The 16,801-nt window shown below is 40.3% G+C and overlaps 1 protein-coding gene across 1 annotated transcript; it reads right to left on the bottom strand.

Annotated features, from left to right (window-relative positions):
• Window positions 1-494: 494 nt before the first annotated feature.
• LOC146547348 (indian hedgehog B protein-like) lies at window positions 495-16,638 on the bottom strand. The gene is made up of 3 exons (XM_085264706.1): window positions 15,440-16,638; window positions 9,012-9,273; window positions 495-2,544 (listed from the first exon to the last, which is right to left on the bottom strand). The coding sequence occupies exons 1-3, from the start codon at window positions 15,737-15,739 to the stop codon at window positions 1,847-1,849; spliced, it is 1,260 nt and encodes a 419-aa protein (XP_085120832.1). The 5' UTR covers window positions 15,740-16,638; the 3' UTR covers window positions 495-1,846.
• Window positions 16,639-16,801: the final 163 nt, after the last annotated feature.

Raw genomic sequence — 16,801 nt, 5'->3', positions numbered from 1 at the left:
GTAATCCAAGAGCTCAGAGTACAGGATAAACGCACATGAAGATTGGAAAACTGAGACCTCAGCATCCATCCATCCATTTTCTTCTGGAGCTTATCCCAGTTGTCAGAAGGCGAGAGGTGGTGTACACTCTGGAAAGGTCACCAATCCATCACAGGGCTACCACAGTCTATAATTTTATCATTTAGAAACACCAGTTAACCTAACTCTATGCATGTCTGAGGAAATAATCCAGATTACCTGGAGAGAACATGCAAACTCCAGACAGAAAAGGACCGGGCCTTCATGCTGTGAGGCGATGGTGCTAACCGCTGCACCACCAAAAGATATTTTCTTTCAAAATCGCCACATCTCCTTCTTTCTTCATGATTCCTGCCACCTTGACAAGATTCTCAGTTCCAGACATGCTGAAGCATCTCCACAGCATAATACTCCCACCACTGCTGTTGCTTCACTACACTTTCTTCAAACATTAGCAACTCCTTAACACTGTGACAACTTTGTTTTTATACCCTGTGTAAATCAGAAGAAAATCCCCAGGTCAGGTCAGTTTTTCAAGGGGGCTAATAACACTGAGCCTAGTAATATATTATTTTTTGTTTTGTTTTGTTTTTCTGAAACATTTCAGTTTCACTTCTGTGTCGCTATGTCAAAAATACCCTGCTCACTTGGACCGCAGCTTGTAACCCACTTTAGAATATAGTCACAGGGACAGAAATGAGGCAGCACCACTCGGCTCATTTCCATATAATTTAATTTCAAAAATAAATCTTTTTAATATCTCTTTTCCCATAATAATAACTTCATAAACATTATTAGATTTTCTGTAAACAAATAATATCATAAATACATTCTATTATTCATTCTAAAATCTCTGTATTAAAGCAGGAAAGTACAAGTGTTGGAGAAAAAAAAACAACATTTTGTCCTTTTACAAAGAGCACAGCCCTCCACCCCAACCCAGGCTCCACTATGAAACAAAATCCTTTAAAATTACACCTTAAATCTCACACTAATCTGCCCAGATTTCATAGTGTAGTACGAGTAGCTCATTTGAAAACTGGAAACATCCATTAATTAACAAAAAAGGAGTTTTTCAGGGTTAGAGGTTTGGTTTGGGGTCAGGTGAAAACAGATACAATTTCCGTAATCAGGGAGTTTCGAGGTTTACACCAGATTAAGGACAAATTATGGGATAAATTAAGAGATTATCTGAAATTACAGGAGGCTCAAACCCCTTTAAAACGTTAATAAAACCAAATAACTTTTCTATTTCTAAAACTATGTTTAATGGTTACAAGTCTTTTTAATATATGTCTGTATTTTAACAGTATCTTAAAGGAAACCCTTAAAATACATCACTTTTTTCCCCTCATGGGATTTGTTGTGTTGTTTAAAAATCACATTAAAATTCCCATAATCCAGAAAATATCAACAGTTTACCATAAACAGCTTTCAAAGTAGAAACCTCTAAAATTATAATCATTTTCAACCTATAAGTATCTTGACCCACCAACATATAACCAACCAATTTAAGGGAGACTCATGTCAACCTTACCATCGTCTTAATTTTATAATTAATGGATTTTTCAATTTACGTGTTTTTAGAGTTAAATAAGGATGTTTTAAGGGATTATTGCTTCATAGTGTTTTACAAATATAAATGTCAAACAAAAAAAACATTTGTTTGTGCAGTTTTTTAAATCTGAATGTTCATTTGGTCTCATCTGTGTCACTTCGAGTTTTTTTTATTCTTCCCATCAGGCCTCAGCAGGAAGCCAAATGTCTCCCATCGCCGCAGGAAGTTCATTAGGGTCTTATTTGGCTCTTACTTTGCAGTTCAGCTTCCTCACCTGTTGTCCTGAGCCACTCCCAGCGGGTGGAGGCGTCCTGAGTCCAACAACTTCCTCCCCAGCCAGTGTAAAAGCTGCGAGTACCAGTGGATCCCATCACTGTGGCCCCCAGTGGTCCGAGTCCAGCTGTGGATCAGCCTGAGTGGGGCAAAGGCCCAGTGAGCAAGGGAGTGCTGGTCCACCACTGCGTAGCAGGACACCACCACCCCGTCCACCACCACCGTCCCCTGCTGGGTCAGCGGCGCAAACACCCCTTTCATCTCCTTTACTGTCACCCGGCTGATCCGAGACAGACGCCCCTCCCTGTGCTTCTGTCCCGCTTTACCCTCTGACACCAGCACACACTGTCCCGGCTGGGCATTGCTGGCGTACACAGTCCTGAGGGCATTGCGGGCTGGCACCATCCCTTCTGAGCAGTTCTCTTTGGATACAAATATCAGGTGGGCGGCAGTGAGTGAGAGCTGAGCTCCAGCTTCAGTCTGCAGGGTGTAAAAGAGTTTCCGGGTCTTGGGGTCCCGATCGAGGAAAGTCAGGACCTCACTGAACACAAGCTCACCGCTACCGTCACTGCCTGATGAGACGAGGACTCGCTCACCGGGTCGCAGATCGCTGACGGGCTTCTGACTTCCACTTTCCAATATGACCAAGGCCTCACCAGGGAAACAACCTCCAGACTTAGCCGCCACTGAGTGGTCTGAAGACAGAGACAGAGATAAAAGATAGCCATCAGGTTTGGACAGTGTTTAAAATGTATTCCACTACAGATTACAGAATACATGCCCCAAAATGTATGTAGTACTGTATTCCATTACGTTACTCAATGAGAGTAACGTATTCTGAATACTTTGGATTACCTAATATATTATCATGCTTTTTATAACTACATGAATGTACTATTGCTGTGTGATTTATTACTATTACTGAAGGTTACTCGCCATACCAACACTAACTAGATTTTTAAATCGTAATATAAATGAGTAACAGTAGGTTGGACATTAGGTAAGGCTGCATTTTTTGCAGCAATCTCGTATAGAAAACTATTCTGCGGCTATATAAAACAGGTCCGCGGCTCCGAACGGTAATAAAGGGACCTCTGGCTAATACGTCGGGTTCCGTGTGGGGCTCGTAATTTTTTATTTTTTTTTAATTATACATTTGAAAGAAAATGTGAAAGCTTCTGATATTTTGAAAGAAAGTGAAGATATTTTGTTAATCTGCATTATCAAGATAAAAATCTTTATTTACAACAAGTTTTTAAAATGCTTTTCCATAATTTCAAATTTTATTGTAAAAAAACAACAACAAAAAAAGCATATTTTCTTTTGTGTGAGGGATTATATTTCATCACGAACAATATTTTAATTAAAAAAAACCAACATCTTATAAACAATGTTTTTATTTATTTTTTTTACATTATTTATCACACTCACAATCCCATAGTTTGACACAATTTTTAGACTACAGATGCCAATAAATGTTTGAGATTTTCTGTTAATAAAATATTTGCAAAAAACATCACAATTCGAACCTTATCTCATAGTAATGACTTGTGTCTTAATATGTTATGTTATTTTTCAGCTGGTGGCTCCATAGTTGGTGTTTAACACATTTGCTTGGCAAATGAAAGGCAGCTGGTTAAAATCAGAGACACAAATACCTTCAGGATTTGTTATACATTTGAATAAACAGCACAAAATTGGCTTTTAGAAGTAACACTTTTAATCTAACGTCTTATAGTTTTGAGTAAAAATTTATTTAATTTCTAACACTTCGGATCCGTCTCATAGTTTAGACCCATGAGGTCATTGTTTTTGTCTTTCCTTGAAACCCCCCCCCCCCCCCCCCCCAAAAACAACTAATAACCCAAATTGTTAAGCTACTTAGATACAATTTATTTTTACAATTTGGATTTATAAATTCATAACTATAACTGTTTGTTTTTGTTTTTTTATTACATTTCTAACTCCCAATCGTGTTGCATGTGCAGTTTTTGGGGGGGGGCAGTAATAGACTTCCATACTAAAGTTCTTGATAACATAATAAATCTCTCCACCTCCCTTTAGCCAAATATTGACTCTTTCCTTTCAATCGCTGCACATAAAAGAACAATAACCAGCCTGTCAAACACAACCTCCTTCATAAAGGTGCATGTTGGGTCGTACATGTGTCCCCAGCCCAGATTGTGTTCGTGGCAATGAGTTCAGGCACTTGAAAGTAACCCCTGAGGGCTCAAGTCTATCTGGGGATAAATATTTGGAGAAGGTAGGAAAGCCAAGGCCAAGTGATAAGATAAGTCACCTGAAGGAGGAAGGAGCAGAGCAAGAAAACCAGCCAGTCATATCCTGACTTTTGAAATAAAGAAACAACCATTTCTTAGACTAAACTGGTAACATACTTTTGAAAAAGCAAGTAAAATTAATTTGTAGCTTATTAGTAACCCAAAACATTTGAAATAAATAAGACAAAATGTTGACTTGACAGCTTATATTTGTGGATCAGTATGTAAGTTTAATTCAGTATTTATTTAATACATTATTTTTTACATTTTTTTCATAACCTCTGAATTTTTTTAACCACTTCTGTCCTAATTATGACTTTAAAATTACACATTTTGATTCTAGTAATTTCAAAACATGAACCTTGTACTCGTTCATGTTTTCCAGACTAAAAACATCACACATGTTGCTCTATCTTGTCTTGCTCTTTATTCAAGATTAAATTCTGTAATATAGAAAAATGCCATGACATGAAATCCAAAATAATACGTCTGCTTTAAGATTTTAAATAAACTTGATGAGCAATTTTGAACGTTAACATGGGATAATGATGTAAATTGTGAGCTGAAAGTAAAAACAGTAGTGTTAGGGAAGAGAAGGGTAAATAATTAAGTATAATTTGTGGTGAAAGTTTTGGCTAAATATGGAATCAGTGTAGCTAAACGTTAAAACAAACTATACCTTTTCTAGTTTCAGTAATCTCATGATATATCTATTCTGAATTTTCTATCATTTGTTGAGCGTACCTTATACTGAGAGCAATAAAAGAACAAAAAAGTCCACGTCTTTCACCCAAAATATTACCTTCCTAACTGCTTCATGACATGAGCACAGTGGGAACAGCTCAAGTATGAGGTGAAATGTGCATCAGTAGGAGTTAAAATGCTCCATCAATCCCTCCGTTTCCTCCTTTTCTCACGTCCACCCCCAATTTTTCAGTCCAGTCTTTCATCTATAGCGGTCCAGCACTTTGCTGCCCTCTAGTGGTTGTTTCCTCTTGTTGCTGCCCCGCTTTTAATTGCATTTAAAGGGATTTGGGGGGCAGGGGTGTTTGTTGTCAAAGAGTTCATCTTCCCAGTTTCTTTTCTTTGTCATATTTTGAAGAATTTTGAAGAAAATTAGGAGAAAAAAGAAGAAGAAGAAATCAAAAACATGAAAAAAAATACCAACTTGATTGGTTGCCCTTCTGATCAAGTCAAGTTCTGGGCCCTCGCAACCCGATCTGGGAGGGAAGGAGAGAGGAGCAGGAGAAAGAGGAAGGGAAAAGAGAGGTAAGGTTGGAAAAGGGAGAAAGAAAAGGAAAATCTCAGTTACCACTCAGTGTAAAATGTGTCACTGGGGGTTTAAAGTGGATGCATTTTAATAAGAGGGTGCAACTCTCAGCACATCTGTGTTACTTTTAACTGTAACTTTTCATAACAGACACCCTGAGAACAGTGGCTATGTGGAGAAGTTTGAACCATGATGAGAACGTGCAGTCTCTTCTTTATACATCCTGATGGAGTCAAGTATTACGAGTTGCATTTCCAGCAAAAATACCTAAAAGTTTTCAAGAAAGTTTGGCATGCGAAATAAAAAGTTCAGGTAGGTTAATTAGCTGCTTTTCTTCACGGTTTCTTGGTGCAGTGAAGTAAAGCACTGCAAGGTCTCAGTAGTCCATCTATCAGATATTTGTGGACAGCATTTAACATTACAGCTCAGTAATAAATGATGAATAGTCTGTCAGGCATTTTATGGTCTCCACTTCTTTCATGCAAAAGTCCATAAAGCTGTGTTCGCACCTACTGAATGTGAACAAATGTCAGCAAACACACAAGCTGTCCCCGTTCAGTTTAAGTCAAAATATGCTTGTGAGCTAACGTTACATTAGGGGAATATTAATGTGGTGCTGGAGAGAGAGAGGATAGGAGCAAAAGATGAGAGATACTTTTTAAAAGCTAAGTAAGTTACATTTAATTTAAATGTAAAGTTTATATGTATGGTCTTGATTCATTTTAATGTTTTTCGCCCAATGAGACACTCAAATCTGTATGTGATGTGTCTTTGAAGTCACCTTTTCGGTGAAAAGATACTGTTTAATACCCGTGAGACTTTTTTTCATAGATTCAACTGAAGAAATAAGAACAAACTATGTATTTAACTATGTATTTTTGTGACAGGCTGCTTGCAACAAAGTGTCGTAAGATACAATATAAAATTGATTCTTTGCTACGTTTTTTGGTAAGTGTAGACACAACACGGGTTCATCCATTGAATTAGGAAACTTTTTTTTGCTTCAACAATTCATAACTCAGTGTTAAGTAGCTTTGCAACAAAAACATTTATCATAAAGTCTCCAGTTCAAGAAATGGAATGAAGATGAGTAAAAAAGCAGACAATTGTGCATAGAAGAACTTTGAAAGACCTTTAGGAAGTCAGGTTTCCGAACTAAGATTTCTGATTGCAAAATATTATCCTTTGACTTTTTTAGGTAAGTTATAGTTTTTTGCAGTTTTTCTAAGTCTGCTAGGGTCCACTTGTGTCCTTACATTTTTTTAATACTTTTGTAATATTACTTATGATTACAAATTTTGTGACAAGGCAGACTCGTCTATGGAGAATGCAATGTTCCAATGCGCCAACTATGCACACGCCCTTCGTGTATGTTGAGTTTCCAGTTCTCTGTGTCCACAGTTTCCAAAACGCAGCATACAGACGCCTGTTTTTTCCCCCCAAACTTTGCCATCTGTGAATTAAGACTGACATTTTGTTTGCAGGTGGTTTAATCAAAAAAGTTCATCCCACAAAAATAGAAACCTGCTTTAAATTTGCCCATTAACCTCTTCAAGGTCACCTCCTTGTGCACCTCTGGACCACTGCAAATCATTTTGATCATGTTTTGTTTGTAGATAAGATGAAGCAATTATGAATTTTAGTCTTCTTAATTCTTTTCCCCATAAAGACAACATCTGACGACCTCCCATGAACCCTCAAGTCTTGACACTTCAAAATATATCAGTACAGACCTGGTTTGACGACCATTAGAATATGTTTCCCAGGGTTTTTTTTCCAAGGAGATCTCTGCCTAAGCTACAGAGGCAGACGTCCTGCATAATTCCTGTTCTGGAAGCAGGCCTAAAATATAGCATAAACCACTCAGTTCAGAAAATAGAAACTAGCTTTACCCCCAGCAGGTATCCAAGCGGTAAAGAGTTAGGTAACCAGGTGTGTGCGGCTGTATTAAGTTCAGATGAGGTGGCTGCTGTGTGAGTAGAGGCAGAAAGCCACAGACAACTCGAAGATGAGTTTTTTGAGGAAGCCTAAGGTGAGTGGTTGTTGTGAGATAAACTGAAGACACAGAATGTAAGAGATAGTGCCTACTTTAGATGCAATAAAACAGTTAGTGGGCAAAGACAGAAGAGTGAAAGTAAAGCAAAGCAGATGCACATATGAGAAATCAGTTTTCAAGAAATCTAGAGTCCATTTTCTTTAAAAAAAAAAAAAATCTATCTTGACAAAAAAATTCCTAGTATTTGCATTTTTACATTTCTGCTCACACAAAGACTGAAAAAAAGAGAAGGATAACACCTCGCTTGGCTTTCATGAAGCATTTGTAGGCTTTAGAAGATTTGCCCCCAAGCGTGAAAGAGTTCAGTTTCAAGCTACAAAATCATTCAGGGGAAGACGATGGTTTTGTTGACTTTCTGAACAATATTTAACCAAAACCACAAACCTTTTCTAACCTTCACCAAGCACTTTGAGTTAATCGTGTCTGTGGCATCACTAGTTGCCATGACTGGAGGCTGAAAAACAAAACCTTCAAACCTTGCAGTGAACTCAACACGGTTCCTTTCTGTGAGGTCTAAAATTAAAAAAAAATGTGGCTCACTGTGAAATGTCTTAAAAAGATTTAACGTCATTAGGAAATAAAAATGATCCTGTTTTCTTTGAGTATTTAAACATTTAGATTTCTTTAGTTTATATTTGATTAAAGCATAAAAGACTTCACCGCGCTTCAGAAGTCACTTCCGATTATATGAATCCTTGCATTTGGACATTTTTGTGCTGCCAGAGCTAATCCAAATAGAGCAGTTTAAGCTTTATTAACAAAACTGCAGTAAAATTACATGCAATTTACCTAGAGGGTGCCTGAAATCTCAGTACATGAATAAATGGCTGAAATAATTACCTGCTTCTAGGTCCCAGGGTGTCAAACTCGATCTGGTCCCAAGTGGATACGACTGCAAAAGTCACTGCCTCTCAATTGTTTATCTTATATCTCTGTAAGCATGTCTTTTCTTGTAAGTGAGAAGTTACAAGAAAAGTACTGGCAGCTTGTTGTAATTAATGTAATTAACAGAACATTTTAATGACTTACTGCAGACAACTAAAAATAAAAAAACAGGAACTTTTCTGTTACGCGACAACTAACAATAAAAAAATTGAACGTTTTTGTTATTTAATAGAAAACTTACTACAAAAAATAACTTTTCTGTTAACTAATGGACTTCTAAAAATAAAAAAAACACAACTTTTTTGGTATTTAATTGAATACTAACAATAAAAATAAAAAAAGACTTCAACTCCTGTTTTTTTTAATGTTTCTATGGTTAGTCCAGTGCTTCTTTGCTTTAGTGTCTAACAGGGTGTGGGTGATGTTAGTTTGGTCAGTAATAAGAGTAAAACTGACACAATACACAGCTAACAGTTAAAAATTGATGCTCTTCTCATTAACAATTTTCACATTTTCCAAAGTCATCCAGGGGTTGAGATTGGACCTTTTGGTGAGCCTGTTCTGGCCCCCAGGCCTCATGTTTGACACCCCTGTTGTAGACACATATTAATATTATCCATGTTTCTGGAACACCTTGCTTCTTACTTCCTGTGATTTGGCGCACTCGCTCACCTGACTTCACACTGCAGTGGATGTGATATTTGGACTCGTAGTAGACCCAGTCGAATCCAGCCTCCACTGCCAGCCGTGCCAGCATGGCGTACTTGTTCCTGTCCCGGTCCGACGTGGTGATGTCCACCGCCCGGCCCTCATAGTGCAGAGACTCCTCCGAGTGGTGGCCGTCCTCATCCCAGCCCTCGGTGACCCGTAGCCGGACCCCAGGCCACAGGTTCATCACCGAGATGGCCAGAGAGTTCAGCCTGTCTTTGCAGCGCTGCAACAGAGGAGGCACACAGGACGTGTCTGGATCAATATATTTGCATTTTTTATGTGAATATGTTTGTTCACTGGGGACTGAAGCCTCATCCTCTGCTGCTGCGCAGCTTTAAAACCAACCAGGAAAACACAGACTCTTTACAAAGACCCCTTCTCTCGTGGACTTCACCAAACCCCCTTTGCCTCACCCCTCTCCCCCTTGTCTGTGGCTCCAGCCTGCTGTCCCAGCTCAGCCCGGTGTTTGCTCTCTGTGGTGAGCTAACGGAGGAGGGAGGCTATGACGGATGGAGGGGGGGACTGTGAGGTTACAGGGTGGCTGGGTGGGGGTGACATGTGGTGGCGGCTACAAGAACAAGAGGTCCTCAGCGTCCCTCTAAACCTGGAGTCTGGTCAGGGTGAGCAAACAGGAGGTGAGAGGGCCTATTGAAGGACCCCTCCCCTCCCTTCCCATTGCTCCGGCATACACAAATCTCACCTTCCAGTCTGCCCCGTTTATCTAATCCACACCCGAGCTGCATTGTCAGGGCAGCAGTCACAGCGTCTTGGATAACCTCTCAGACAGGCACTAGTCCTGGTCTCACTGTGAGTAAATGTAACTAACAGCAGTCAAAGACTTAAAGATGGACAACAATTAAGGAATTTTAGATATTCCTCCCCCCATTTCATTTTTTTTAAACCCCTAATTTTTGAACATTTTTAGTCACATTAACCTCCTAACACCCGAACTCTTTCATGGCATGCTTTTTTAATTACTCTTTGCTATTTGTGCTGATTGGCACCTGATGAATGTTAAAACAAAGAATTACCAGGTTTTTTCTTTTTTGTTTCAGAGAAAAATGAGATCCAGTTATAAGGACATTTGTTTTAAATTTCAATAGAACAGTGGAAGTATAATGTCCTCTTAAGTGCAAATCAGACCCTTGTAGAGCAAAATTTTGTATTTTGATCTAGACAACCCAAAATGTGATGACCACATATGTGGATGCCAGGTCCCAGGAGGTTAAATTATAGAAAATTAAAAACACAACTATAAGAGGCTGATAATTAAAGATCCTAATTTAAGGATGAATATTTTTGGTTATTAACGCGTAAACCAATTCCAGATGTCACCAGAGGCCAATTCATAGACGGGTTTCAGCTGTGACACTTACTGGCCTGAAGAGGATTTGGGTTGTTTTTTTTTTATGAAGCTTAAGCAGCAGAAATAAACATGTTTAGTCTGAAGAGTTGGTGCGTTTGGATATGTGCAGAGGTCTTTTGGTAAAAAGAGCTTTTTCCTGTGTAAATGCTGTGAAAAGGGAGATTTTGAAAAACTTCCAGGGTGAAAACTTTCAGAAATTTATGCTTTTACACGTGGAGTGAAAGGTGCATGCCTTTATCTTCTTTCTGATGTCAGACTGTGAGCCATGTTACTGTTTGTGGACTTTTGATGGCCTAATACTTCTATTCAGTAAGGGTTACATCACCACCTGTTTTGGCGTACTACTGACATTGCTCGATGTCGCTTTGTTACATTTCTGCGTGGGTATTGTTTTTTCAAAACAATCATAGAAAAATCTTTGTTAAAAAAATACATGTGGACAGCTTTAGTTTCCCTCTTCATGACAAATGTAGAGAAGGAGATCTATCGATCTATCGATCAAACTCACCAGTTTAGATTGCATTAAGGCTTAAAGTTTGCATTATTAGTGGACTGTGCAAACAGACCGTCCAAGAAGTCGGTACGCTCTGTCCATGTGATGCAGCGTGTTAACTTAGTTTGATAACCTAGTAAGTCACCTTTTTTTACCCAAACATTATCATCTGGTTGCATAAAAGTGAGAACAACAGAGTCCAAAATGCAAACATTGAATCGTCAAACTACATGACACTGTGGTCATTGTGTCCATCCTTTATATACAGTCTCCTCTTTGTGAAAACTAAAACTAGCTCTGAAAAAACACTTTAGTTTTTATTTATATTTAAGTTAACCAGACTTTTGGGGGAAAAATTAAAATTAACTGATATGATTTTGTGAACTTGGCAAACAAACTAAAATAAAACTTAAAAAGTACAGAGAAAATATACTTAGTTTTACCATTTCTTTGATAAAGATTTTATTTAAAAATTACTGATGAGGGAAGGTTAGACGTGTTTATTGGGACTCTAGATGTCTACAAGACTCTGAGTCAACAGCTTTCAAAGGTTCTGTTTTATTGTAATAACTGTACTTATTTTCCTGACTCTTGCCTTTAGTATAGGTCCAGCTTATAATGATTATTTGAAAGACTCCAACTAAAAACTAAAATGGAACAAAAAAAATCTATTCAGGAAGCTAAACTGAAGCTAAATTGAGTCAAAATGAAATGAAGACAAAGAGTAATTAGAAAATAAAAAACTAATATTGCTGATCAATAAGTGGAAATTTTAGGTCAGGCTTGGCCAACTCCAGGCCTCATTGGTTTTGATGGGGTTTTTTTTTTGTTTGTTTTGTTTTAAAAAGACACTTGGGGATGAATCTTTTGTTATTCATTGAACTTACTTAAAACTGTTTTTTTTTTTTTCAAAAATTACTCATATTGAGTAATGCGTATTTTCTTTTTAATTAACCCCCCCCCCCACACACACACACACACAGAGGATAAAAGTTCTGGATACATTTTCTCCAAGGAGGAAACATTTCCTCAGTAGCCAGTACAAAGGCTCGTGGGCATGTTTAACTTCAAATCTCTAATTTAGTCGTGGTTGTGGGATTTATTTCAGATACGCTCTGTTTAGTTTTAATGTGGTTTCTAGTGTTTGCGAAGCCAAGAGCAGCGTAGAGGGTTATCTATCACAAACTTGTAGTGATTAATGACTCCCTGTCGGTGATTATGTTGAGTTTGTCATTTAAATGTTAATAAAACCAGATTTAACGATATAAAGGATACAGTAGCTTCTGAATCTGAAGACTGCCTTAAATCTGCAGTCTTTCTAATGACCACCAGGGGGTGATTCCCTTTGTTGAAGAAAAAAAAAGAAAAAAAAAAGAAAGAAAGAAGAAGACTTGATTGTATAGAAGTCTATGGGAAGAGGACCACCAGCTCTCCTGCTCTGTGTGACCTCACTAAACTCTTTCATGATGAGTTTATGGGCTCGGTCATTAGATTTAGTTCTCAATCAATACACCATGAAGCTCATTTTTAAAGTTCATAAATTGTGGTTTATATTGAAAGTCAGAAAGAAATCCAAAATTGACTGATAACCTGTCAATCAGGAGTCATTCATCAGTGGTTTGGCCGATTATTTCCTCCACTATTGGATTTTAAAGCAATCTTGAAGGACGATGCCTTGAATAACAACATTTTCACCAATTTTAATACAAATAAATACAAGTTGTTGACCAAACTGGAGATTTTTAAGCAAAATTTGCCAACAAAACAACACATTTTTATTCTATTAAAGTAATTTCATAATAATTTCATTCCCAGTGCACTGCACATGCATGAAATCTGATGGAAAATCTGCCCTCCAAGATTACACTCACTCCCATCAAATGAAAGGTTAAACAGTCAAACTTTTTTCATCTGCTCTGGTTTTGAATGGAAGGAGATTTTGTTGGTTTTAAGTGGCAGAAATCTTATTAAATGAACTCTGTGTGGCTGGAGGCAGTCTTGTCATTCCGCAGCTGCCACTGAAAGCGTCTCTCAGTGATGCAGCCTTTCATGAATCTCGGCTCATTAAGGCTCCAAACTGGGATTAAACCCCATAAATGTCTTTTTTCCCCATGTTGGCTGTGATAAGAATAGCTCGTGGCTCGGTGGCCACAGATGCCTTTTCACAGCGTTCACTGTGGATTTTTTAAAAAAACGTCTTGTGTTTTCTCTCTGCGGTCAGAGCAAGGAGCTGAACTTCATAAATCAGACGATAGATTTTGTTGGTTTTCCTTTCAAGGTGTACAGATCGACGGGGGGTTTCTGTAGGAGCGGTTTTAGCACCAAACCGCTGGCTGCACAAACACTGGGCGCACAGACCGACAACATGCGCTTATGCACAACTCTGCGCTGCAAAAAGTGTCCCTCTGAGTCTGAGAAGGTTCTGTTTAGTCTTGTGGGTCCTGTTTTAGCTGGATGAAAGAGATAAAAAAAAAAAAAAAAAAAAAAAAAAAACTACTGAAGAAAACGTTCTAAAATGCAAGTGAATGTTTCCAAAAATCAACTTTTTAAAGAACAGTCTCGCTTTTTGTGTATCAGTTTTTACGCATCAAAGCTCCAAATAATCCGCAAAAATCTGCGCAGATTTATCGTGTATGTTGGTAAAACGTTGTTGCACTTTTGCTTAGCTTAACACATGACCTTTAAAATGACATTAAACGATATAAATGCAGTTTTAAAGTGCCACTTTTTGCAGTGCGGCTTCGACCCCTGAACAGTCGCGTCTGTATGCAGCAGCTCAGGAGCGCCCAGGAAAAAGGGAATAAAATCTAAAGAGGCAGGGGGAAAATACGTATAATTAAGGCTTCAGCACAAGTGAAGTGGGCTATTTTTGCACAGGAGCACTGCGAAAACAAACAAAAAAGTAACGCGGAATAGTAAAAGACAAACAGGAGGCTGTCTCCTGCGGCTTAGGGCTCATAAATTGTGTGCAGGTCTGCGCCGGTGACGAGCAGCGGCTCCGAGTGCGTGCTGCAAAAAATGTCCAGCTTGGAGAAGACCTGTCCCCTTTATGAGCCTTAAATTCATTAATCAAGCTCACACCAAGGAGGCTTTGAGCTTTAGAGCAATTTTCTGGCAAAGTGACACGAGTAAGAAAAAAAAACCTCAGCTGGGTCAAGGCAAATATCAACAATATCGATACCAATGATGGTAGTACAATAGGGTCCATTCTTTGTTTCTACCCTCTACATTCAGCAAGCAGCTTACTGATGTTAAATTGTAATTTTCTATAGAGATTTAAAAATATAACTCAAGCTTCAACATTTTAAAATTCACAAAAAGCTAAAAGGTGTGTTTTTGTTGCGTTAACTAATTATTGTTGAAAGTAAAATCAATAATTAGTTAACACAACAAATCACGAAAAGTGATTTCATGGTTATTAAATTCGCTAATCAATGACAAATTCCCATACATCATGACACACTGCTCTCACCTATAGGGTGCCGTTATAGGTTAAAGCTATCGGTATTGGTATCGGCAATACTGGCCCTGTATTAACTTGGTATGGTTCATTCCAGAATTCGCTCGAGTGTCCTGATTTTGTAGATAACCGTTATAAATCGGGTTCAGTTAAGAACTCGTTCGCTCATGCAGGTGTTGCACATGTCTGTTCAGCCTCTACTTCTTGCAGCGTGTACAGCGAGGTGACAGCTCCAGCCCGGAGTGCGCGCTTTCATTCCCCACGTGGGTCTGTGGACACAAACGCTCAGGGAGGAAGCCCGCGGTCACAAGACCCAGATATAAATACTTTATTCCTGGGGAAATAGGGAGTCAAATAAATTCCACGCGAAGCCACATCAGTGACGGTGTCGTAAAGATTTCTGACAGTCCAAAAAGGAGACTGTTAACTCGACCAGTGAGGCTAAAAACGAAAACTGTAAACATGAGCACACGCTTGACCCCGGGCTCTAACCAAATACGACTTTTGGCTGTTTCTCCACCAAAAAAACATGATGTAGAAACAGAGGACATAGTGTTTTAATTAAGAGCGACCGCTCGCCGTACATTTTTAGAAGGGGTTGCCCACTTTTTTACGCATGAGCTGCCCACAGTGAACCTCTGATTCCAACCTCTACTGTTCAGCCTTCGCAGGACTTTTAGACTCTATTCAGCTAATCCGTGCTTCGCCCCCCAAGAAATGTCTGAGTTAAACTTGTAGCTTTATTTATTTAAAAAAAAAAAAAAAAGGACGATAAAGTTTAATAGAGCTGCTGCTGTGATTTAAATCAGTGCCAACTTGGAGAAAATCTGTTTTAAAGCGCATCTTTTTCATTTAAAATCATTAGGGGATGAATGTGATAAAATTATTTTGTTGGCAAAGACCGTTTTTCTTTGAGTCTTTCTTTGAAGGGCTTTGAGTCAACAAGATAACAGCGTCCACGGGTTTAAAGACGGGGCAAAGTGCACAGACCTCCTGCGCACAAATGCCTGCTTCTCTCTGAGCCGGACTGTAGTCGGGCTTAAAGGCACTACAGCAGCTGGGAGGGTTACCTGCGTCATCAGGCGGTCTGCACCTGTGTTCTCCTCATCCTTGAAGATGATGTCGGGGTTGTAGTTGGGGGTGAGCTCCTTGAAGCGCTCGGAGTTCCGGGTAATTTTCCCTTCGTATCTCCCGCTGGCTCCCAGCGTCTTCTCGCCCACGTTGGGGGTGAACTGCTTGTAGGCGAGAGGGACCAGCTTCCGCGGCGGCCGCCTCTTGCCATTGCCTCTGCCCGGTCCGCACCCCTCGCTGACCGGTGACAGGAGGAACGCGCACCCGGCGAGGCACGTCACCAGCGTCGAGAGCAGCATTCCGCCTGGCGGCCGGTGTGTCACCCCCCTCCCACCTACTGCGGGAGGCCAATATGTCTCCGCTGTATTTCTGTTGGAGTGTCCCCTCCTTCCACGCGTGGGTTCCCCTTTGTAATCTTAGAGCGGAGACAACAGAGCAGGACTCATCCCAGAGTCCCCAGAAGTCGCCATTCCCGGCGCGTAAAAGTGGCCAGTGCGCCGCTGGAGCCCAGCTGGAGAGAAGTGAACCTGTTCTCTGCGCCGCTGCTCACGCACTGCGTGTCCCGAGTGCACGCGGAGTGCAGGGGCATAAATAGGAGAGGTGAGTTTATCTTGGCAAGCAGGTTCAAAGCTGTGCCTCTGCGTTGAAACTGTGAGAAACGGGCTCGGAGACAGACGCGGAGGCGCGCGGCGCGTAGGCTGTTGGACACGGCGGTCACGGGGTGTCCCCGCAGCGGTTTCTGTCTCTCGGTTTTCCTCTCAATGCGTCGCTGTGGCGCGCGGCGGCTGGCAGAAATGCTGGCAGGAAGCAAGCCTGCTACAGTGCACACGAGGTGCCGCGGGAGGAGGAGGAGAAGGAGACCGCGCCCTTCTGGACCTGCCCTCTACTCAGTCCTCTCCTCCCATCGCGGCCGCCTTCATCCGTTTATTGTCGGCTCGGGCCTGCGCCGAGGACACGCAAACACAGAGCCACGAGACCCGCGAGGGCCGGTGTCCTTTGGACCCGCGTTCCCAAGGCGAGACGCATGAGGGCGAGCGCAGGTGCGCGCATGACCCCTCCTTCCTCAGTGCAGGTAGCAGCTCTGCTGTGGGCAACGAAGCTGTGAGCACATCAAGCGAGAGCAGGGGGACCTCGACGACACAGAGACCTCGACTTACACAAAAACACACTAAAAGCGAACACGTGACGATAGTTCAGGCTTTAAAGGACTAAAATCGTATAATTCTGCCTCATTAATAAAGGCCCTGAATTCTGAGATCACCTCAAGGTGATGGACGCTTAAATTTGGGTTTGATTACCTTGAGTGACTGCCTTCGTCCATGTTTCAGGCTTTTCTTTTATAAGTGGCTTGCTGAGAGGGG

Source organism: Mchenga conophoros, linkage group LG23 (genome assembly GCF_057382185.1).
Source record: "Mchenga conophoros isolate Kocher_MC1m ecotype Shallow Benthic linkage group LG23, M_conophoros_male_GT1.1, whole genome shotgun sequence".
Lineage (NCBI taxonomy): Eukaryota > Metazoa > Chordata > Actinopteri > Cichliformes > Cichlidae > Mchenga > Mchenga conophoros.
This window is presented reverse-complemented; position numbering and strand designations above follow the sequence as displayed.

Bases quoted from the DNA above. Each gene is read 5' to 3' on its own strand.
- LOC146547348 (XM_085264706.1), bottom strand. From the start codon at position 15,739: ATGCTGCTCTCGACGCTGGTGACGTGCCTCGCCGGGTGCGCGTTCCTC. The intron at 9,274-15,439 runs GTAACCCTCCCA...CCTCTGTTGCAG, and splicing joins CAGACCGCCTGATGACGCAG to CGCTGCAAAGACAGGCTGAA. The intron at 2,545-9,011 runs GTGAGCGAGTGC...CTCTGTCTTCAG, and splicing joins CCACTGCAGTGTGAAGTCAG to ACCACTCAGTGGCGGCTAAG.